Source organism: Anthonomus grandis, chromosome 6 (assembly GCF_022605725.1).
Source record: "Anthonomus grandis grandis chromosome 6, icAntGran1.3, whole genome shotgun sequence".
Classification (NCBI taxonomy): Eukaryota; Metazoa; Arthropoda; class Insecta; order Coleoptera; family Curculionidae; genus Anthonomus; species Anthonomus grandis.
The window spans coordinates 22,920,129-22,946,192 of record NC_065551.1 but is presented as its reverse complement, the minus strand read 5'-3'; the positions used below and the strand labels follow the sequence as shown (position 1 = coordinate 22,946,192).

General features: G+C 28.4%; 1 protein-coding gene across 5 annotated transcripts in view; it reads left to right on the top strand.

Annotated features, from left to right (window-relative positions):
• Window positions 1–26,064, top strand: part of LOC126737935 (uncharacterized) — a 220,242-nt gene that overhangs the window by 136,317 nt on the left and 57,861 nt on the right. For all 5 annotated transcript variants that reach the window (XM_050443042.1, XM_050443044.1, XM_050443040.1 and 2 more), the window contains one exon: window positions 18,963–19,047. In XM_050443042.1, the coding sequence (XP_050298999.1) occupies window positions 19,005–19,047 (43 nt within the window). In that variant the 5' untranslated portion in view covers window positions 18,963–19,004. The remainder of the gene's footprint in view (window positions 1–18,962; window positions 19,048–26,064) is intronic.

Sequence of the window (26,064 nt, the reverse complement as noted above, 5' to 3'; positions counted from 1 at the left end):
ATTTTCTGCTGCGGTTCTTCCTATTGGGATATTTGATATTTTAATGTAATTTTAAATATCCGCTATTTTAATCTCTCAACTGGTCATATCTGGGTCTCCTTCTCAGTCCACATTCACAAGTATCATTTTTTCGCTTTTCGTTTAATTCACCTCACGGTAAAGTAACTCTGCTTTCATATTGTAATCGATAGAAGTCTTATTATTCTCTAAATTTATTTTTTTCTTTTAACTTCGATATTATCTCGTTTAAAAGTTTTGCAATGTGGCCACCAATACGAAATTCTCTTTTAAGTATTGTAAAACTCTTTCCACTTTCCACCAATAAAATAAATCTATCTCAATAGTTATTTTAATTCATTTTCGACGTCCCATAACTGATGAACTTTCTATGGCATTACTTGCGAGCAGATTATTTGCTCCCGAGTTGATCAAACCAAAGAAAGTCTGTCCAAATATAAGAATATTTACCAGGATCTACATGAGACAAAATATAATATAATACATGCCGTTGCCTAAAATTGAATCGGTGAGTTCGAAAACTGTACAAGTCCAAAATTTGACATTTGTAAGTAAGATAGCCATTTTGTTTAAAGTTTGTCTTTTCATCGATTGAGCTTAAAAACCGTACTAGATACTTAGTCGTTAACGTAGCACGGCTGCTAGTGAGGAGAAAAACCGTACATGTCCATGTCGTACGGTTTTTCATCTCAACAACAAAATAGTGGCCAGTTGCTTATTTGCACGCACAGCGTTCACTTCGTGTGTATGTTTATCATAAAAAATAGCTTGGTAGCAGCGTTTTATTAACAATTTAAAGTAAAATTATGTTATCTAGTGATAATGAAGAAGTTAGTGAAACTAGTAGTGCCAGCAGAAAAAGGAATGTTGATAGTTGGAAATATAATGCAGTAAAAACAGCACGTTTGCAAAGTCAAGCATATGTTTTTAAGACGGGTAAACATGTCAATGCAAAGCTGTAGGCCCTGCGTGTAGGTAAGTTAATAAGTTTAACACTTTGACTAGCAGCAATTTGGAAGAACGCATTATACGTACATCATTTGATAACCTAGTGGACTTAATTTTTTTTATCTTAATTTATTTATTTATTTTCATTTTTTTTTTTTTTTTGAACAAATAAATATTTTTGTATAGGAATTTGGGTTAGTATGGTTAGTTTTTTTAGCGCATATTAAGTACACTCAATGTACTTATAATACGCTTACACCCGAAGTACTGCTAGTCAGGGATAAGTCAGGCTAGTAAATTTTAGCAACAAGTTGGGTTTAAATCAAAATAGCTATTTTATTTTTTAGTTGTACAAAGAAATGCATGGAACAGTTTACTGAGGAAGAAAGAAAAAGTGTGTTAACTAATCTACTTAGCCGTACGACAAAAAAAGAACAAGATACTTACTTACAAGGACTAATGGAAGCTAAACAAATCGAGAGAAATCGCGTGAGAAGTGCGGAAAACAAACAAGAAAGAAAGTCAAACTTTTCGTACTTTGTCTTAAAAGGCTCAAATAGAATTTCCGTATGCAAACAGGCATTTATAAGTTTTCATGCCATATCGCACTAGCAAGTTCAGCGCCTGAACACCCTACTTTTGGCAGGTAAATAACCAAACGATCTTAGAGGTAGGCATAATAATAGACCTCGTACATTATGCGATGAATGGACTTAAAAAATTAAACAGCACATTCAGGCGTTTCCGGTCAAAGTTTCATATTATTCCTCCAAAACTGTACGTTATTTAGATGCATCTTTGACTGTAAAGAAAATTCATAGCTTTTTTGTCGAAAAATATCCAGAGTTGGAAAACTTAGTTAAATTACGAATTCTATTTAAAGTATTTCAACGAAAACTTTAATTTGAAGTTTGGAAGACCCCAGGTTGATGTATGTTCGGAATGCTAAAGACATGGAACGAGGCTTAAAGATGTTAACCTTAACGATAACGCAAAGAGAGTGGTTGCAGCTGAACTAATAGTTCATAAAAGGCGGGCGAAAAAGTTTTATAACAAAATTAAAGAAGTGCAAACCCTTTGTACTGAACGACCACAAGTGATGGGACTAGCCTTTGATTATATACAAAACATGCCACTCCCGCATATTCCGGTCCAGGAAATATTTTATTTTAGGCAGCTCTGGGTATTCGCATTCCAAATACACAACCTTAAGGATACAACTGGCCATTTTTATACTTACCATGAAGGTTAAGGTCAAAAGGGACCTAATGAAGTGTGTACATTTCTTAATGAATACATAATGAAACATATACCCCCTGAAATCACTGAACTGCATTTATTTTCCGATGGATGTGCAGGGTAGAACGGAAACCAAACAATGGTTCATTTCCTCTTAGCATTACAGGCAACCAAGAGATTTAACAAAATTTATCATTATTTTCCAGTAAGAGATCATTCGTTTTTGCCGTGTGACCGGGATTTTGGCAGTGCAAAACGGAATTTTAAAAAACATGATCGAATTTACACTCCAGAAGAATATGAGGACTTAATATTGACCGCCAGGAACAAGCAGCCATTTACTATGAAGCAGATCCGATACACTGATATTACTAATTTTAAGAACTGGTGGCCTGATTACTATAAAAAAACATGTAGTACTCGAGGTACCGGTGCTAAGAAGGAAACGTGCTGTGTCAAATTATAGGCAGTTTCTGTATGAAAGTTCAAAACCAGGATATGTTAAAACGTGGGAATATATAGATGGTTTACACTCCCAAACTCTTAAATTGCTTAAAAAACATAAGAACAGCCTACATCTGCCCAATAATAAGGCATATAAAGAACCTGTTCTGATTATTGAAAAAAAAATTCTGGACATCAAGGAGGTAATCACTTATACCCAAGGTGAAGCATTGGAATTTTATTACGACTTCACTTCATGGTAAACTACAAACGCTGAAAATGATGATTAAAATGCTTGAGATATTAGTTTTCAAGTTGTATTTTTCCTCTGTATTGAATAAATATATAAAAAATCAATAAATGTTTACCTATATCTTTTTATATACAGAATTGAGTTCAAAAACCGTACAAGTCCGTCCCCTCTTTTGATCTGTCATTGGTAGTTCTTTTTTGTTTTCTGAAAAACTACCCTTAAAAACACATGCCAACCATGAGATGTACAACTTTTCTATGCATGCCGATAGTCTATGCTAAGTAGTTTTAGCTTTAAAAGGTTTTTATTGATTGATTGATTTTGGACATGTATGGTTTTCGAACTCACCGATTCAATTACTATAGGTATTACTGATGTAAAACTGACCTCTTCTTAAATTGCCCCAACGATAATTTCTGGGTAAGGTTTTTCTTGCGAAATTATTTTTCTTACGCGAAAAACATCTGGGACCACCAAATGTATAAGATTTTATCGAAGAAGTTGTATAGGGGGCAGATACATCTCTTTAACTACAAAATATTTCGATTTTCCAGAAGAATCGTATTGCAAGTCAGGTTCTAAAGAAAGATCTCTAGTCTTGGAACTCGTTAATAAGTCTTCAGATATTGCTTGAACCATAGTACAGAATATGGAATATGGTAAGGTTGGGGGACATACTTTACAGAAAAAGAACCATGCAAACTAACGCGAACATACACATATTTTGGATAATTAAAAAGCTGGGATGCTATGCAGGAGGTCCATGCCCGAATTGAATAAACCAGAGCATTATTTGTAAAAATAAAATCCGAGTTGTGTTTTCGAAGTAATTTGCTATTCGCATAAGCTCAAGTATTATGTTGTTATGGCTTCAGTATTTTCTATTATGGAATTGAGAAGTGTACTCGGATGCTACGTATAAAAAGACCGAACCGAAATGTGGACATGATGGATGTTGAAGATATCGAGGATGGACAAAGTGCAATTGTGAATATGATTGTGAAAATGTCAAAGGACCTTAAAGGCATGCTCACGTTTAAGAACGAAAGTTAGAATCATTTGGATATATTCTCAGAACCAAAAAATACGAAATTTTGAAACGAATAATAGAAGGTAAAATCAAAGAAGGAAGAGGATCCGGGGGTCATAGAATATCGTGATTAAGAATTTGCGTCAGTGGTATGGTAAGACTACGACTAGTCTCTTTAGAAAAGCGGGCGAAAAAGGACAGAGAACGCTAATGATTGCCATTGCCAGGATTGCTACGTAGTACCTACATTTTATTATTATTCTGTTATTATATGATATATATCATGTCCATTGCACTAGGGTTATGGAATAACTTGAAACTATTAATTACCCAAATGATGATAATCTATTTGATTGGTTTTTTTTATAGGCAATAGAATAACAAATTTACTTACAAAGTATTTGAATTATTACATAACTAACTTGAAAAAAATGTTTTCCTCGTGGGCAAAAATATGAGAAAATCTTAATCACAACAGCATTTTTAATGAATAAAAGCCTATAAATTATTTATTTATCTCAACACCGATTTATGAAAATTCATAACAAATTGGAAAAAATATTTTATTTGTTATTGACTTTGTTTGATTTAGATTTAAAGCATCGACTCTAATAAGAAATAAAATATGTTTATTTATAATTTGCCTTGATATAATTAAATTTTACAATTATTATTATTAAACTTAAATAAATATAAATTTAATAAATATTTTTCCATTGGAAATTAACAGTAAAAAACCACAAAATTTTATTTTATGGTGATACAGGTAATACATAGGGATTTTAAGGTTCAAATATAAAGATGCAATCATAAAACATTATTTATCTCTTTTTGACTACAATTTTATACATATTTACCTGAATCGTGATTCAAAAGTCTTAACGAATTAGAAAAAAAAAGATCAAAATGGCAATTGATAACATGGATATTAGAAAATAATTCTAAATAAGTTGGTTTATTTACTAGTGCTGAAAAGTTAATAAAAGTTAAATTACAAATATAATAATAATTTAAAGTAAGAAATTTATACATCTAGAGTAAAAATATTACATAAAAAAATTTAATTTTTACTTACTAATATCTTTTTATACTGAAAAACAATTATTTCTAAAATTTAATCTTTTTCAATGGCTCATAACATACAAGTAACATAGGAAACCAAAACAAATTAACTTCCTCTATAAAGTTAAGTTATATCCGTGACAAATTGAGAAGTTCCCACCACAGATGCCCCTAACAGGATTAGTTTTGGGTACGGTATTCCGCCAACTACGGAATATTAATAAAAGACAAAGTTTACACGAGGCAATTTGTCTCGAACCCTGTTACAAGTTGCTTTTCGAAATTGCCCTTCGGACCTGAAATTATATCTACGAATTACGTACCTGGCAAAGATTATCCCCGAAAGTTATGCATTTCAAGTGAAACTATTTACATTTTTTATTATATATTTTAACAATTGCTTCGATAACGAAATATTTTCATGCGACCAGAAATAAATTTCGTCATTTTTAAAACCCAAGTGTGTCATTTAGACCGCTCACCAATTTGTTTTTATGGGATTCACGAACCTATTACAGGCGAAATTACGACATATTCAGACATGCAGAGATGAATTTATTATAATATTATGTTATTATTTGGAGACTGTAATGTGCATTTTGTAAGTTATGTTGTTATTTTGGTATTGAGTAAATGTATATAGGTGGTACTATAAAATTTTAAGTGATTTTTTTAATTCTCATCAAAATATTCCTAGCTTTAATAAATTTCACATTTCCGTAATAAGTCGCAACGGAGTATGATTTTTATGCCAGACTAGGTATTTAAATGAAAATTTGCTTAGAGACCTAGAGTAGATTTGCTGCATTTAAACTTAAAGGTAAATTTTTTCATTATTCTGCTTTTATGATTAGACTATGGAGCTTATGTAATTTAAAAGCTTTATCTAGAGCAACTAACTATCTTTATAGAAGAATTATTAATGTGAATCTGTTTGGCTGTGAAAAAATTCCTATTACATATTTTAAAAGTTTCTAATTGACCATCCTAATTGAACTATCTATATAAGTAACTAAAATGAAGTTTTTCATTTGAGCTGAATGTGCTTGTTTAATCCATACTTTTATTAGCTTAAGAAGTTAAATCATCGAGCCAAACCAATTTGTTTGCCAAGAAATTTTATCGATCAAATTTCGGAAACTAATTCTAAAGTAATCGACTTCACAAAGTAACAAATCAGCTTTTCCCTTCTAAACTTTTTGAATTTAAAACTTTTTCATTTGTAGTAAAATGCGAACGCTGTTATAAGAGTTCACTCAAGAATCAATTACAGTAACACTCTTTTGTCGAATATAAGAAGTAGTAAATTGTCTGGGGAGTTCTCGGATGTATTCAGATGGTTTTCGAATTGGAGACTGTGAGTTTCTTTTTAGTTTCATATAAGAGAGATATTATTTTTAGAGCAAATTGAAAAGGAAAAATATGAAATTATGATGTTGAAAAATTGAATTTTTAAAGATTTTTAGATAAAGTTATAATAGCGTGCTGCGATATTATCCTATTTTTTGGCTTTATTTTTTTCAAGCACTGTCAAAACTTTCAATCAGATTGCAGGTGAAAAGAATAAAAAAAATCTTTAATTAAAAATATTTATCTAAGGGATTTGATAAAAAAAAATTGAGGAAAATAACTGATTAGGAGACAGATAATTTTTTTTTATACAAAAACTATATAAAAACAATTTTTAAGTTATCTAGACATTAATATTAGAAAATATGATCTAATAAAAGTAAAAAAGTTTTCAATTTTCAATTTAATGCCTTTTTACTAACCCAAGATTAAATAAAGAAAACTATAAGACTGTTTTTCATATGTAGTTGTGCAAATTATATAAGTAAATCAAAATTTCTTCTTGATAAGGTATAGGGATAAATCCAGACAGAAACTTTAAAAGCATCAAATTAAATAAAATTAATTTATAAAGCCCAATTAAACCCTCTTTGTTATTTAAAAAAAATATGTAATAAAAAAGACAATAAATATCTCTCTTTATAATTAACAAATTAAGGGGTTCCGTCGATACTTCTTAGAGATCTAGTGCCTCAGACAAGGTTAAAACGAATTAAGATACATGATATATCTGAAACATTGTAGAATTAATATTTTAAATAAATTTAGTGGGGGATGATTGAAGTATCTTTAGTTACCCATTGATCTATTAACTCCACTGTAAGAATGGGTAGTCCATTCTTGCAACGCTTCGTCCATTTTTCAATCTTGTCATTGTTCGGTGAAATCTGTTTTGGTTATGGTATATGAGAAAGTTTTTTTTAATTTTGATGAAGATTTGTCTATTTAAAAATAAAGTATATACATCAATTGGTCTGTTTAAAGGAGCAGGAGTTTTTAAAATTCAACATACCTTAGTAAATTAAGAAGTAAGATTTTTATGCAGTAATAAAATTAGTCAAAATTGACTTAAACTAATTATAGTAATAGGATATTAAAATGTTTATTACTTTTCCAACATAAACTTTTCATTTATTAAAAGATCTTTGGTTTATATAGCAACAGAAATTAACAATTTGAAAGAAGTCGTCCATATTCTCAAAGAGACCCTGATCTAAATAAATCAAAGGAGAACAATACAAAGTCTCTCAAAAAAATTATTTAATTTGTTAGAGTGGTGACACGTGTTTCGCTCCTAAGAGCATCATCAGACCCAAACATAATGTAAATAAAACCAAATAATATTACAAAAAGACCTTAAAGTAAAACAAAAAAGTATACCTCAAGAAGGTTAAAAACACGCCCGACTGGGTCAAATATATACACACACTGAACGGTAAAATATAAGTTTAAAAAACTGACGTCACAAATATATAAAAAACAATAACATAGAACTTGAATACAAGAAAATAATAAAAAAGTAAAAAGGAACTATCGGGATTTGAACCTACAACCTTGCAGCAAGATTGTTGCCGTTTGCTGCGTTGACCACTAGGCCACACCGATAGCTTGAAAAGAAAGGAGGGTTCAAAATTGAACACGTCGTTAACGCAAAATATTAGACAAAAAATTATTAACAATATTAGACCTCTTAAATTTAGAAAAAAATCCTATTTTAAAATTAAGTATAAAATCAGGACTTGGATCCTCTTAACAAGTCTTAAGCAATTGCTTTCCCAAATTAAACATGTATTTTAATTCTCTTTTTTTATTTATTGTATTTCCAATTACACTTATAACTGCTTTGTAAAACTAGTTTTGAAAAAAACAATATTTTCTTATTTTTTTAATAAATATTTAAGAAATAGTATTAACCTTATAATCACTTACAAAAAGTTATTTTAATTTAATTTTAGGGAATGAAAGCAGCAAACACTATGGAAAGGGTCAAAAAATTTAAAAAATGAGTAATGTTAAATATAATTTTTTTTTTCTTTATTAAGATTAAACAAAAATATATATACTTTTTAAATAATATTCACTATTATATTTTAGAATAAATTTTGCCTCAGCAAAGTGTTTTATATGTAAAAATGACAAATACATCCCCTGGCTCTAATAGCTTATGTATATTATTAAAATTAACTATATTCTGTAAGTACTAAGTATTATCGACACCATATCTAAAAATTTGGAAACGTGCTTCTTCATATTAAGTACTAAAAGGAATATCTAAAGGCTTTTTATGATTTTAAGCTCATGATACATTTCAAGTTGTTGACTATAGCAATAATTCTACTATATTTATATTATTGAATTTTAGTAAATGGTTTAATACTATAAATAGTCTTGGTGCCGTGATATAGTTTTAAAAAAAGTACGAAACTCGGGTATCCGATTTATGTAAATATATAAAAACGATAGAAAAATGTATCTATTTTTCTATCGTTTTTACCTTAGATCATTTCGAATAAATATTTGGCAATAAATTAAGGGAAAAGTTATTTTAACAAATCCCATGCAAAAAAAGCTTTTTTTTTATTTTTTTATTCTACATGTTTATTTCATTCTAGGAAAACGTTAACAATAGTTATAAATTATAATATTTTATATAATAAAAATACAATTTTCAAATGATATATATAGTAGTAGAGTACGATTACAAAGTTTCAGTTTTTTTAAATAACTAATAACATGAAATAGCTAATATTTGAACTATTTATTTAAATTAAATATTTAAACTTAGTTAATAGACATAAATATTTACTGATCTAATTTTTATTCATTATTTTGTTCAGCAAGCAGTCGTTAAGGTAATGAATTTATCCACATTATTTCACACGAAACTTCCATTTAATACCTCATGTTTTTTTTATTTACGTTTATTATTGCTTGTTTAAACACATCGTTTATATGGACGAACATTTGAAAGCATTTAAAATACATTGGGGCCCACAAAACAAAAATACGTCAATTATTTTTTTTTACTGTCGATTTACTTTCATAATTCATAATGTGTTTTTGGAAAAATAAACATACAGGATAATTAATTGGAAAGTCTGCGGGGGTACTTTTTTAACCTGGTAATGGAAAAGTTGGAAAACCAAATATTTGGTGTAAACTAGAAAAATGGTGGAAATATTGTTAAAACGCGAGCGCTTAAACCAATATTATAATAATTGTTATTAATTTCTCTGACAACAGCTTTATGTACCACTAAAAAAATACGATTTTTTTAGATGCAGATAGAAGATATAGAGAAAATAGGAGGTGTATGCTTTTGTTGATGCTGGCACTAGAGTTAGTTTAATAAGAAAATTTTTGCATTAAATTAGAATTTTTTGAAAAGGAATTATTAATGGTCATATAAGCAAAATAATTAACACACACAGACTTCATAACAATATTTGTTAAACACATTAACCAAACAGAAAAGGTTAAATTATTTAACAAATCCCTACGTTAATAAATAAACTGTTCCATTAATATTGAAATTAGAGAACGAATAACATGGTAACATTATTCCCTTGTTTCTCTAAAATAAACCTGCAAGCCATATCTAAATTTAATAATTTGGTGCGGCTGTTGATTTAATTTCATTAATAATGATTTTGACAAAAGAGCTATTAAAGATAAATTAAATTTCCTAAATGCCTCTGGGCCTTTAAATTAGAGATATACTATTTTAGTAATATCTGAAATTTGAGTAAATAATATCATAAAATAAATTTTATCAAATTGAAGGATTAATAAAGAGAACCTGGAAATGTAAAAAACTTTTTATATGATGTTTGAAGTAATTTCGCAGTTTATTATTTAAATGGGAGTAAAATATCGCTTAATAAACCTAAGATGTGTTGATTACTAAGAACTCTTTTATATCTAATTTATTTTTTTTACGTTTATTATTGCTTGCTTAAACACGCGAATAATACAAAAGAATCATTTAAAATACATTGGGGCACACAAAACAAAAATAGGCCAATCAATTTTTTTCCTGTCGATTTACTTTTATAATTTATAAGTGCTTTTGGAAACATAAACATACAAGATAATTGATTGAAAAATCTCGAGGGGTGTTTTTTAACTTGGTAATTGCAAAGTTGGAAAATCAAATATTTGGTGTAAACTAGAAAAAGGGTCGAAACATTTTAAAAACATTAGCGGTTAAACAAATATTATAATGATTGTTATTATTTTGTTTGACCATAGCATTATGTAATACTTAAAAAATATGTTTTTTTTTTTAAATGCAGATATAAAATAGAGAGAAAATAGAGTGTCTACGCTTTTTCAAAAAATTGAATGATTTTGGCACTAAAGTTAGTTTAATAAAAAAAATATTTGTACTAAATAAGAACTCTAGTTTTTTGACAGGGAATTATTAATGGCCATATAGGCAAACAAAATTTGTAAAACACATTAACCAAATAGAAAAGTTTAACAAATCCCTACTTTATTAAATATACTATTCGATTTATAATGAAATAAGGGAACGAGTAACGTGGTTACATTATTCCCTTGTTTTGCTATAATAAACCTGCATGCCACATCTAAATTTCATAATTTGGTGCGGCTGTTGATTTATTTCCGTTAATAATGATTTTGACAAAAGAGCTATTGTACATAAAATAAATTTAATGCCTGTGGCCCTTTAAATTATCGATTAATTAAATTATTTAAAATAGCATTAATAATACCTAAAATTTAAGTAAATATTATTACAAAATAAATAATAATAAACTTGAAAATTAATGAAGTGAACCTGAAAGTGTAAAAACTTTTTATATAATATTTAAAGTAAAAAAGGCATTTTTTCATTATACCAGTTCATTTACGTTTTCATTATATGAGTTTCATTATACTCGTATATTTAAATGTGAGTAAATTATCGCTCGAGAAACCTATTAACCTTTTTAAAAAACCCTTTAATATCTAGTTTATTTTTTCACAGTTTATTATTGCTTGTTTAAATACGTCATTTATATGAACGAATCATGAAGGAGGCACACAAAATAAAAATATGTCAATTAATTTTTTTTTTCTGTCAATTTATTTTAATATTATATATGTTTTGGGTAACACAAACATAAAGGACAATTGAAGTCTCTGAGGGGCTTTTTTAACCTGGTAATTGAAACGTTGGAAAATCAAATATTTGGCTTAAACTAGAAAAATGGTGAAAATATTGTTAAAACGCGAACGGCTAAACAAATATAATGAGTGTTATTATTTTGCTTGACAACAGCAATATGGAGCACTACAAAAATATGATTTTTTTTTATACGCAGATATAAAATAGAGAGAAAATATGCTTTTTCGAAAAACTGAAAAATTGTAGTTATTTTATTAAAAACTTTAAATTTTTAGAAAGAAAAAAAATAGTTAAGAATTTTGAACAAAACTGGAAATTTTCCAAATATCTATTATTTGACCACCAAACAGCGGCTAATATTACAACTTTACAACTTTACAGGAATTTCATTTTTGTTGAGAAATTTTTTCAAACTCCAAGGCTAATTTTCCAATTTTTAAGATTTATTAAAAAAAAACGGCAAAATTTTGTCCAATGATTTTAATTAGAGAATCGATGATTCAAACCTCAAATCTAGCTTTATTGGATTAAGAGATATCTTCATAATGTTCCAGGGATTTCAATTTTTTTAAGGAAATTTGTCCAACTCGTCCAAGGCGAGTTTTTAAAATTTAAAAATATTTTTTGAAAAAAAAAAAACATATATTTAATAATTTTATTTGAATAACACAAATTTTAAACCACTAGCTTTTTTAATGTTTATTTTGTCCCAAAAATTTTAATTTTTCTTAAGGAAATGTTTTCAAATTCTAACAACAAAGGCTAATTTGTCAATTTTTAAAATTTATTTAAAAAACTCATATAGATGTGCAATGATTTTAATTAGACAATGTATGGTCCAAACTTCTAATCCCTAGCTTTATTGGAGTCATAGATATATTCATTTTGTTCCAGGGATTTCAATTTTTTAAAGGAATAATTTTTCAAATTTCAATACCAAATAGAGAGATAATATGCTTTTTTGAAAAACTGAAAAATTGTAGTTATTTTAATGAAAACTGAAAATTTTTAGAAACTTGTAAAACACTATACACCGGAAAGTATTTGCAAAAGGAACTCTAAAAGCATTAAATTATAAATTCTTAGACTCTTTTTATTAATTTAATAGCAGTTTTTAACACCAGAAACTTAAAGGAAAAAAATAGCTAAGAGTTTTGAACAAAACTGGAAATTCCCCAAATATCTAGGAGCTGCCAGTTGCAAGGATATTAGCATTCTTTAACCACCAAACAGCGGCTAATATTACAACTATAACGGATTCTTTAGCATTGTTTTAGTGGTAATTGTTAATGCTAATGACGAGTTTATATTACTTGATACGTACTATACAGGGTGTCCCGAAATTACATCGCAATATTTTACCAGCCGCATCTTTGTCTAAAAATAAGACAAAAAGTGCTTATACAGTATGGTTCAAAAGTGCATCGTTTTTAAGTTACAGGGTATTTTATAAATCATGTTAAAGATGGTTTTTTGTTAATATATCCAGAACGCCTAGTTGTAATCTTTTGAAATTTTCAACATTTACTATTGGTTTTATTAAAAACTGATATTGCAACCATTTTTGCCAAAATGTATACAGGGTCGTGTAAAATAAGTAATAGTAAATGTTGAAAATTTCAAAAGATTACAACCAGGCATTCTGGATATATTAACAAAAAAACCATCTTTAACATGATTCATAAAACACCCTGTAACTTAAAAATGCACTTTTGAACCATACTGTATATGGACTTTTTGTCTTATTTTTAGACAAAGATGCGGCTGGTAAAATATTGCGATGTAATTTCGGGACACCCGGGTGTCATTGGAACAAATTTAGCTTTGTTAGTTTTAGAGATACGTTCATTTTGTCCCAGGAATTTAATTTTTGTTAAGAAATTTTTTCAACCTCCAAGGCTAATTTTTAATTTTTAAAATTTATTAAAAACGCTAAAATGGGTGTTCAATGATTTTAATTAAAAAATCGATGGTTCAAACTTCAATTTATTCAGTTCAAACTTAAATATGTAGCTTTATTGGATTTAGAGATATCTTCATTTTGTTCCAGGGATTTCAATTTTTTTTAAAGAGATTTTTCCAACTTCCAGGCTAGTTTTTCGATTTTTAACATATTTTTTGAAAAAACGCTAAAACATGTGTTTAATAATTTTATTTAAAAACCACAAATTTTAAACCTCTAATTTTTTTAAATTCACAGATATGTTCATTTTGTCTCAAAAGCTAATTTCTCAATTTTTAAAATTTATGCAATGATTTTAATTAGCAAATTTATGATCCAAACTTCAAATCTCTAGCTTTATTGGATTCATCGATATATTCATTTTGTTCCAGGGATTTCAATTTTTTAAAGAAAAATTTTTCAAACTTCAATGCTAATTTTTCAATTCTTAAAATATTTTTAGAAAAAACGCTTAAATACGTGTTTAATAATTTTATTTGATAAGTCTATGGTACAAATTTCAAACCTCTAGCTTATTTAGGTTTAGAGATATGTTCATTTTGTGGTGTTTCTGATGGTGGTCGCTTGGAAAATAGCGATTTTTTTCCCAAACTGATTCATAAATCTCTACATATATCAGATATAATAAGTTGGTTCTAATCAAGTACATATATTATTTGTATTTATGGGCGATGAAGCCTTTGTATTGCGAGAAAATTCTTTAAAACCCTATAATCTCAAAGTTAATTACTCAAAAAAATTATCATTACCTTTCTTAAGTTAGAAACGTAGTAAAAGTTACTTGTGGTATTTTAACTACTACACGTACAAAGAAACATGAATCCATATAATAAAAATCATAAAGCTCACGGTTTTAGAGTACTGTTTATATATAAAACCATTAAACTTGTAAGTATAGTGAGTCTTATCATCATCAAATGCAATTTTTTTAAATATTTACATTAAATGCGAACTTTAGATATTTTTGTAAGAAATTATTAACGGTGATATAGACAAACTACTAACGCATCCAGATTTGATAGAAAAATATATTAAAATGCATTAATTAAACAAAATAGTTAAAATAAACTCACAAATCCTTATATTATTAGGTAAACTATTCCATTATTAATAAAATTAGAGACCGAACATTGTAACAATATTGCCTAGTTTAGACTTTTTTTAGACTATTTTAATATTAAACAAAATTAAGGTAAGTCACATCGTAAAATAAATAATATCGCACTTGCAAATTAATAAAGAAAACTTGGAACCATATTAAACTTTTTATATAATATTTAAAGTAAAAAAAAGGCGCAGTCTACTTTTTTTAAATATGTATTTAAATGGGAGTGAAATAACGCTCGAGAGAACGCGAGACGTTTTCATCGTTTTAAAGCACCCTTTAAAAATGTTGTAATGAGAAAACAAGGGTGCAATTAAAGTAAAATCATGAGAATTATTCGTTGGTAACTCACAGACGGTCTCTCGGCAAAAAGCTTTTAAGTTAATAGGCAAAAAGAATTCGGGACGTTTTTAATTTGGTTTGTTAGTTAAATTAGTGGCATTTTGATAATGCATTGTACGCTTTCAAAGGGCTATATTATAATTTTGTACCGCTGTATGTTTTATTATTAATAAAAAACTACAACATAAATACCAATACTGACAACACGTGAGAACAAAATAAAAGAGGACAATCATAGGTGTTAAATAATGTAAAAGTTAATTGAAAAGCATACACATTTTAGAATAATATAGTGAGGCACTTAAATTGATAATATATAATAAATTTTCTATTATAACTATTATAACTTTTGTAACTATATTATAACTATTGAATTTTTTAAACTTTTTATTTAATGATACGGTAGACATTTTCTAATTGCTTACACTAATAATTTCTTGCATATAAGTTATGCCGCAATAAACGCATAACTTAATTGGACCTGATTTCCTAAAAATATCTCGAAATTTAGCCGATAGGTAGTTCATTTTAATAATATGTTTTATAAGAAATTTTTAAATAAAAATATTTTATATTTCTTTATGAAACATCATGCTTTTTGATTCAAATATGGAGCTTAGTAATTTCACAAGGGTTTTTTAGATTTTATCTAAGCCACTGAACATTTTAGTTGACCTCTCAAAGTTTATATAATATATATCTCCCTTTTATAAAAATGGCATCCAATCGAAAAATATAAAGCTTAGTATATTATATTTCAGACCAAATAACTGTCTTATTTTCTATATATAAGAAGCAACACATAATGGTCAACGCCGGTTTAATTTGATCCTTTGGGACTATGGTATTAAATTGAAGCTATAAATAAATAGCTTTTATATTGGCTCTAGATTTAATATGGCTTTATTATTTTTTTTGCAAAAAATATATAAAATCAGTTTTTATAAACTTTAAAGTTAAAAGATATAAGTATAAGTACTTATCTAAACGGCTAGTCATTTTCCAAAATACATACTAATAAGAGATAGAAAGCTGTATCTATGGCTCCAGACACTGTACTATAGAAGAAACTTTTTGCCATAAAAACTGTCGTTATGGGTATCTTTGTCTTACTGCAGTCTTGAGGGGGAAAATAGTACGTTTGTTTTATTAGCATAAAGAGAAATAGGGGCAACAAACTAAATACGAGTTACTAAATTAAAATTAGTTTTGTTTTTACTGTATGTTTGTTTCAACTTTATAAACGAAAGTTTACTTTATGCATCAAATTATCGACGAAACAAACTTGTTTTTACAATACGCTTCCTAATATTCGAGCACAATTACCACCCAAAACTTTACCCTTTAATAGGGCTCTATATTCTCGGGGTAACAGTAGCACCAGTGTTGCTACAACTAATTTGATTCTGCGATAATGTAATAGAAAGGTGTGGATGACATCCCTTGCAGCTACTGTTCCATTTGCAGTTTAATTTGCGGTTTATATACCAGGGAGATTTAAGTGACTTATACAGTTTAATCGTTCTTGTAAGTTAAACCATTTAAATAAAAAGGGAGTACTTCTTTTTGATATGACAGCGGCATAGATAACAAAGGGGAATTTTCAACGCTCTCTCAACAATAATCATCTTTTTTTTTAAAGCTTTTTGCCGGCCCTAGAATACAATAAAACCGAAAACGATCCTTTGTAGAAAATGAATAAATGATAACGCATGTATTGTTTTCATGACATTCTCATTGTTGGGGTTTCACGGTTTTCCATTGTTTATTAAGGAACCCCGCTAGTAATGAAATTTCCATTTATATGCGTGGTGAAGCGCGGTCATAAAAATCTTAATGCGCTAGACTAGAATAGACGGTATATCATTTTAACTTACTGGTATTAAGTAATATTTATTTCTTTTACCAGGGCCAGTTAACGAAAAATGTAATCTTATAATAAGGCATAACTTAATTGGATGTAATTCACATTTTCCATATTTATCTCTTAATTTATTTATACTATGATTTTAATGTTTTTTATTTATAACATAATTAAGAGGAAAATACATTGGGCAATTTCAGTGGTTTAAGCTACAATAATGAATCTATCTGAGGAATATAGTTGATTATACGTAGGTTTTTTGCTTTTTTTGTGTGACATTTAAAATTAAAATTAAATAATAAAATATAGACTTTGCTATTTTTATTTCACACTTTTTTTAAGATTTTAAGTTATATTTTAGTTTAAGTTAATTTTTTTATAAGGATTTTGCAAGGAAAATTTTGTATATTTAATTTGGTTTTGTAATAAATAAACGGATGTAATCACCATTTAATTTCAGTTTTGAAAATTGTCATATTTTCTGTATTATACAAGTTTATTTTAAGCTATTAAATTTTATTTTTGAAATTACAATCCTCTCATAGAGTCTTGTTTCTAATATACATGCACAAATTCTTTATCTTACTCCGTTGTATATTTAGGATAATGAGAGTACTTATAAGCTTTAAACTTTATAAGGAGTTAATTCAGGTAACACCTCACCATAAGCAGTCAGTAAGTAATTTTAATAAAATATTTAATTTCCTGTGTGCTGTAAAGATTTAATCATAATATAGTAATAAGTGAATTTTCTCAACTTCCTGATGTAGAATAAAAGAATAAATATTATTTTAAGACAATCGGGATTTTTTAGAAGCCTTAAGTAAAAATCCATTTAGTGTACATAGGTTTACATAAAAAAATGTTCATTTAAATTTATAAATACAGGAAAAATTCAAAATATAAAACACAATATGAAAATGCGTAAATTATTTAAATAGGATAGATTATTTATGCATAACCTTGTTGTATATAGTACACATTTTTTTAAATTGGTAACTTTAAATATACAGCAACTTTAACATGCCATATAGAAAAAATACAATTATACGTAATTTTTTAAAACTAGTTATTTAATATTTAGCTTAATTGATATTAAAATATATAATCTTTATATATTAAAATTTTTACAAAAAATGCAGATTGTGATCTTTTATTTAAGATCCCTTTTAAGGTACTTAAGTTACTTAGATACATCTGGATATGGCAATCTTTAATCGTAGGTTGATTAATTCATTCAACTTACTTCCTCCAGACATCTAAAAAATATTTTATTTTAACATCTAAAAAATATTTTATTTTTTTTAACTTTTTGCCTAATGAATATTATTTTATGTCGTATGCAAATTTGTGCTTAGCTATAATTATCTTTAGGTTCAAAATTTCAAAGAAACAGAATTTCTAAGCAATCTATATACTCGTAGAACTCCTTTATATCTTGTCTCTTGACAGCTTGAAAGTACTTCTTAATTGCTTTCTATATAATTTCTAGATCGAAGGGAGTAATATCTTTTACCTGAACTGAATGCAGGCAAAAATATAATTTTAGAATAAAGTCGTAAAACGATTAAAATTCACGATTAAGAATAATATATAAGCCTTTACGTTATCTCCCTTATTTTGATCCAATCAACCAGGTAATTCAGTAAAAAATAACTTTATTCGATCTAATAGGGATATTCTAGAAGCAACTTAAATTGCTTAAGTCAACAACGCCTTTTAACAAAATTTAGATATTGCACGCGGGCAGCATTTTAAAACTACCCGAATAGAAATAAAATTAAACGGTCTTGAGGCGGCTCTAAGATATAAATCTGCTCTATTATTAGAGCCGAGACTCAACTAGCTCTAGTCCGTAAGAACGTTTTGGGAATAATAATAATATTCAATTTACGAGAGAATCTGAAAGTAAAATTAAGAAAATGAAAAACAAGAAGAGAAATCTTAGATGGTAATAGAAGGAGACATAAATCAAGGAGCTTAGCGTTTAAAACGAGCGATCATTCCTATAGGGATTAGTCTGTAATGCTAGTTAATAATTCGGCATTATAGGACCGTTTGAAGTGATTAAACGACAATTAAAAGGGAGTTTTGCATTCTGAACACAAATAATTGGTAGGGATTAAATATGTGTTTTCTGTTACGTGAGCAAAGCTACAAATTTTCACGTTTTTACATTCGTGAATAATTAATCTTTTTTTTTGTTTTAGGGCTGCGTGAAATTAGGATGATTTAAGCGTTAACAATTCAAAATGGAGTCGAGAATATCACCAGTTTTTGCATCTGTAATATTAGGTGAGTTGAATAAATTTATATATTTTTTTAACAAAAATAAAATTTGTAAATTTGAAAACTAGTTATTAATCCCATAAAAGAAAAACATGCATTTTACAGTCAACGAATAGTACAAAATCCTTTTACAAGGATAATTAATCATACCTATTTGTTACTATGGAGCGACACAACTCAATTACCGTCGGCAGTTGGACAGATTCGCAGACAACATATATCATTTATACATTCAACGAATCTGCTCGATGCAATAATTAGCTAAGCCGAATTTATCAGTAATAATGGTTCGCAAAATGAGTGAGTGTGACTGAATGCATTTACCAAACAGCGCCATCATAAATTTTAGTAAAATTCAGCCCATTACTTTTGATAAAATTTGACACCGGATGTACAGGGATAAAGTAAAACTGTAAGTTTTCAATAATGGGGTTTTCCAGAATATACCTTTTTATTGATTTTTTATAAACTTCTCAAAATTTAAAAGTTTATTGGGCAATAATTATAATTTGAATATAATCTCTTTAGTAATTAAGCTTATGGCTTACTATATATCAAAAAAACTTAAATTCACCTTTATATATTGGTATTACTTTATTTAGTAACTTATTTGTTTTTTATTAATTAATGTAATTAGAAAATCCTAATACCATTTTAGCCATTTAAATCTAATGCTAAGTTAGCTAAAAATAGGATATAATGGGGGAGAACTGCTGCCTAGCTTCTTCCCCAAATTGTTTAATTATGCCACTGGAGAATACTGGTGCATTGTATTTATTTTCTTTTTATTGTGTTGTTGGGTTACATCCAAATAACTAGTAAATTAATTATTTTCTTTAAAAATTACCACTTAAAAACGATATATTGACAAAACTACAAAGTAGTTGTGAAAGAAGCGTGTTTCTTGGAGTTTTTGTGAACATATGTCCTAAACGGCTTAGATTTTACCCTACTAGTAAAACGAAATTATTATTGATTAATTCTATAAATAAGCTATTTTTTTATAATTAAAAGATTTTTTTTTTGCTAAGAGTGTCAAGATTCTAGGTTTACCTATTGATTCTTCTTTAAGATTCTAAGGATATATTAATACTGTCTTGCAAAAGGGTTATTGTGAATGCACTTGGTGCATTATATTTTTAATTTTAGGGCGAAAAAAAACTCACAGTATTATGAGAGTTATATATTGTAAATTACTGTTTTATTGTTTCCTATTCTTGTCCTGATACAACAACTAAGTAAAGACTACAACCTATACAAAATACATAACATCGATTTGTGTGAACTCAAAGAAACTCTGATCATGTAGCTCTATATATATTTATCGATTGCAGTGGCTAAAAATGTAAAGTTTTATTTTCTTCCATTTGTAATAATAATAATAAATATAAATAAAAAACTAAATCTAAAACAAAAGTATAGGGTACCCATTGGCGCGGTCCATATAACTTTACTAAACCACTAAAGCATCCCATTTCGTTACTAAAAAATTATAATTTACGAACAAAATTATAAACTAGACTCAGTGTCCATGAAAAAAATATATAATATATTAAATAAAAAATAAGAAAATATTTCTGCTATAATTATAGCAATAGTAACATTACAATAGTAATATTACAAAATACCCTGTACTTACAATAATAGTCTTTTCTATGAATATTTAATTTTTTTCTCTTAAAGTTTCTAAACTCAGTCGGCCATAATTTAAAAAGCCTAATAGCTATAAACGTAAATCACCTATGTATGTATTGGCTCTATAGAAAAGAAAGACTAAAATATCTCTTAAAGAAATCCGATTCATGTTAGATTCATATACGACATAAAATACTGACAGTCCCACACCTTAATACAGCTCTTCTCTTACATAGTTAAACTTCTAACATCGTGAAAATTTATACGTGGATTAGACCTAATTTTTAATTTTAATGTTTTATAAAAAAAATATAAAACTTTATTCTTGAAGAAACAATTTTTTTTCTATGGATTTATACGTTTATTTAATAAGATTGTGTTCATTTTCTTTAATTTTATTCTTTGATTCAATTTTTATATTACTACTTGTTTTTCAAAACATTTGTAATTATTATTAAGAGATAAAGCTAGTTTTCGATTTTTTGAGCAAATATTATATAATTGATTACCAAGTAAAGACATATTTATTTATTTAATCTAAGTATCCCATTAAACAATATCACCAGCAATATGAGAGTGAAGCCAAAATTCCGAAATACCGACCCTGAGTTATATTTATCTAAAGTGAAAGATTCTAATCTGTCTCTACTTACCTGAGATATTCTGTTTTAGAAAGTCGATATATAATTTATATGTTTTTGTTGGTGAGTTTTGTTATCGACCATTGACTCTCAGAGTCAGACTCCATTTTGTAGCCGCACATGAACTGAGTATTTTTTACATGAGTTATCTGAAATGATTGATCATATCAAACTTGGTCTAAATATTCTATCTCTTTGCCTTTAATTTTATGAAGATAAAATGATATTTTAATTAATATAATAATTTAAAATAATAAATTTTAAGTAAATGTAAAATCATATTTAAATATATAAAAAAGAAAGCAGGTAACCAAACGTTTTAAACAATCACCGAAACAGGAACAGTTCGCCTGTCATTACCGTTTATTTTCAGTAATAATTGTTTTAAAACACTACTAATTCAAATTTATTAACACAAAAAAATATATAGTCACAATTATGACATTATTTGGGCAAAAAACGTGATTTAATTTTAAACGATTTTTGCCCCTTTAAAGGTAAATAAATTTAAACCGCCCGCTGCTTTTTTTTGCATATGAAAAAGGAATAAAATAGGGAATAACGGCTTTTGTATTTTATATTTTCGATGCGGGTTTTGTATAGATTATATATAAAAAAATTTATATTAAAATAGCGCAGCCTATTTATAAATTTTATTTAGAACGTAGCACTAAAATTAAAATATTTAGCATGTGCATTATTTCCATTTCAATATTAACCAAAGAAAAAAGTTTTTTTTTGCAAAATTTCAAACCGAACAGTTAGTTTTTTGTTTTGCTGAAAGATGTCCTGTCCTTTTAAATTTATTATTGGAAAACCGCCCCTCTGGTGCCTGGAGAATCCCACTAAATTATTGCTTTTCTCTCTGCCGTTTGTTCGTTGCCTCTCTAAATAATGATTTTTAGTTTATTTCACTCTAATACCCGGATGAATAATTTTCATAATTCTAAATTTTTTTCATTTAGTTTAGTAGAAACAAAAGACGACTTGCTCATCGTAAGAAAGAATAGAAAATTCTATGACATGTCGCCGAATAAAAAGGGATCATGATGACAAAGGTCGGTGAAAATTCGTTGGCTGTATTGGAAGGGCCGGGCACGACTGAAGTTAATCGGAAGATTGGAAAGTAATTGATCCATATTGTCGGAGCACGAACTTTATCCTCAATAGTAGATAAGAGCCTGAGATCTGCTCAGCAGGGACTCGATTAAATTTAGTTTGGATTTTGAGACGGATAGAAGAGAGATATTCCGTACCGAAATGAAATAAAGATTGGTTATTTCGTTGATTCATTTAAGTTAATATTATTATATTTAATCTCCTAAGTACTAAGGCCTGTGCATAACCGACGACTCTATGTAATACCAGCATTATAATTCATTAAATGTGAAATGATCAAATTTTTATTTTTTGGAATATAAAAGGTAGTCGATTTCGTACAACATTAAAATCTTTAGATTTTCGAAACTAAAAATTAATGGAAATAAAAATAAACGCTTTTTAATTAAAAACAACGAGAGGTTACCTCTTATTTATCGTGATTAAAAAAATGCAATATTAATTTAGATAAAAATTCAATAAAAAGCAAATGGATAAAATAATTATCATTTCTGATATTATTATTTTACACATGGTAATATCATCGTAATTTTTTTTCATTCTTTTAAGTTCTTAAATTGGTTGTGAATGAACCAATAATTATTATAATTCTAAGATAAATAAATAAGCTCTTATTTATTTGGATTTTAATAAATAATCAATATAGCTGTCTTAACGGGTTACTGACTGGAGGCTATAAAAAAATTGTCAAAATTTCAGTAAGCGATTTTCGGTTGCGAATTTAATATGATAATTTCAACTAAAAAAAGAATCGTTATGATTACTCTAAATCAACTTAAATTTAAGAAAACCTATTTTGGAATAAGGAAATTTAATTAAAAAAATATTGATATATAATTATTATTAAAATGTTTAGTAGGGATTTTTTTACACAAATAAAATGCCAATTCTAATGTCAGAAGTGATGTGTTTTGGCATCATCAGATTCTAAAATAAATTACAAATAATTCGAAAAACATTTACAAAAATTTTTTTGTGACAGATAATTTCAAGAAGTAGAGATTAAAATTGGAAAATTGTAAAAATGTCACAGGAAGTTAATGATTGCCTTTACGTTCACCAAACATAAATAATAGCAAATAATTCTAGAATTGTACATTGCAAGACATCCGGTATACAATTATATTTACAATAAATTAAACAATATTTTATTAGCAGATTTCTACTTATTACTTAGAACGAGTGAGAGAAAACAATCGGGTTTTGAATTAAATATTGGAGTTATTATTAAGACACAAATGATTAAAAAATAGGTTGTTGTCAAATTTTGTTTACTCATTAAGGCAAGTGTTCTAGGGTAATTTAATGGCTTTATTTATTTACAAGATATCTATTCTTTTAAACCTCTTTAACAAACGTGGATTACTTTCGTATTCGCTTTATTCATTCGAACCTGTGTCCAGCCTTAATAATATGATCGCCGAAAAAAAAGAGGTATTTGTTAGACATTTTAGGGCCTACTATATTCTTTGACTCTCGTCTCGATTCTCCTTTCGCTTGTCCGATGTAGCATTACAGTCAGGGTGAGAACAACTTATCTCTAAATAACAAGTCTGTGTGTGACAGAAATTTTGCCTTTGCTGTTGACTAGACATTTAGACAAATTATTTGAGGTGCTAAAACAGATATGGGGTCCCTTACTAGAGTCTCTTGACATACATTTGGCAACTTGATGGTACAAGTTTCCAAAATAAGATATGCTTCTATAGACAGCGTTTTCTCAAATATATGGCTTATTTAAATGTTTGTTAATATGTTTAAAATATAGATAATTTAATATATTTTCAGCATAACCATTGCTCTGAGCAATGTGAAAAATTAGATTTAAAAATGTCGCATATTAAAGAGACGATGGAAAAGTAAGTTGAATACGAGAAACTTTTGATTATTTGGATGGATTGAAAAGAAGGGTATAATTTTATCTGTGGTCGTTGGTTTTCTAGAAGTTTCAAATTCGAGTTTCATGTTATTTATTCTTTTAGTTAAAAGGTCTAGAAAAGTTTCATTGTCTAATAATTCGCCAACTCCAGAATCACCCACCCCTCTCTCAATGTGCACTCTCAATGTGCGGTCTTCACTGAGTCGGCCCGTCCTTTTAATAAAGGCTTGCACGTTGTTCCAGTCCAGATCTTTAAGATCTTCCCGCTAGAGTGTCGTTGCTCCAAAAATTTTCCTTCTTAGGCGACTTAGCCTATCACAGATACCTATTATATGGTATGAAGTTTCCTCCCCTGTACCGCAATTCGGACAGAGTGGGCTTTCTCTTATACCAAGAAGGTGTAGATGCCTGTTTAGACTGTTGTGCCCGGTCAGGATTCCCACCAAGTCTTTGATACTTTGTCGAGTCTTTGTTAGCAGTCGCCTTGCTTTAGAGCCGTCATGGTCTGGTATCATTTCCTTGGCCTGTCTACATCCTTTTGTCCTTCTCCAATTTTTCATATTTTTTCCTTGTTTTTTCCCAGGCCCAATTATTAAGTGCCTGGGAGATTTGTTTTTTGCTAAGACCGAGATAAGGATCGGGGCCTACGAAGGGGTTAACGGAACCTTGTCTTGCCACTTCGTTCGTCGGCCCGCTCATTGCCCTCAACACCTTGGTGTTCTGAGACCCACCTCCGTCTCACTTCCTTGTGTGTTGCAAGCCTTTCCAATGCGTCTCTGCATTCCTGGACTACCGCGGAGCTGTCCCTGGGTTTCTGAATCGTCTTGAGGGCAGCTTGACTATCGGAGGAGATGCAAATCATCCCGTCACCTTCCAATGCCTCTTATTTGTTCGCTACTTCGAGTATAGCAAACACCTCCGCTTGGAAAACTGTGGTGTGTTTCCCTAGCGGGAAGGATTCCCCTGTGCTCGTTTTTATCCTGTACACTCCGGCTCCGGCTGAATTTATAGGGTATATAATTCATAGTCTTCTGGTAGGATCCTTCAAAATAAGTTAGAAACATCATAAGAAACAAGAAGCGAGTTAGAGAATATTTTTGTTTTTATTAAATTTTCGTTAAGTTTATATGAGTTTTAAATTGATATATAAATCTGCCGATCTCACAGGATAGTTTTGTTTCTGGAGTTTAGATATGCAATAAAGAAGTGGAGTAACCGGATTCATTTGAAAGAGTTATTAGTGTGGAATAAAAAAATTATCAAAAGTAGCTGCACTAGTTTTAAATAATTGTTTAAAGTAAAGAATAAATCTAAAAGTTGGATTGTTTAGGAAAATCATTACTGCTAAGGAATTAACTGATTTTTTGAAATATCCAGGCTTGGTCATAAGTAGGATGCAGTTACTATATAGAATAGGGCCATTTCGGTCCATTTTGACCTTAAGATCCTTAAGTTTGCTTCTACTACTTCTTCTACCCAATATGATATGATTTTGAGTTATTTGTTTTGAATTTAGAAATTTGTTAACTTTTAAAGAGATGTCGGCTCTAAGTAGATCTCGGTTAGATAAGTTTGTTTACTTTGTATAAATAAAATCTTTAATTTAATGCAATTCGAAGCTTTTCGCTCTTACATGTACAAAGTTCCCAATATTTTCGTTAATATATACTTAAGCTAATTAGGAGTTGCTAAAATTATCACTATTATAGTTTTTAGTGCTTATCTATTACACATTGACAATATTATTAA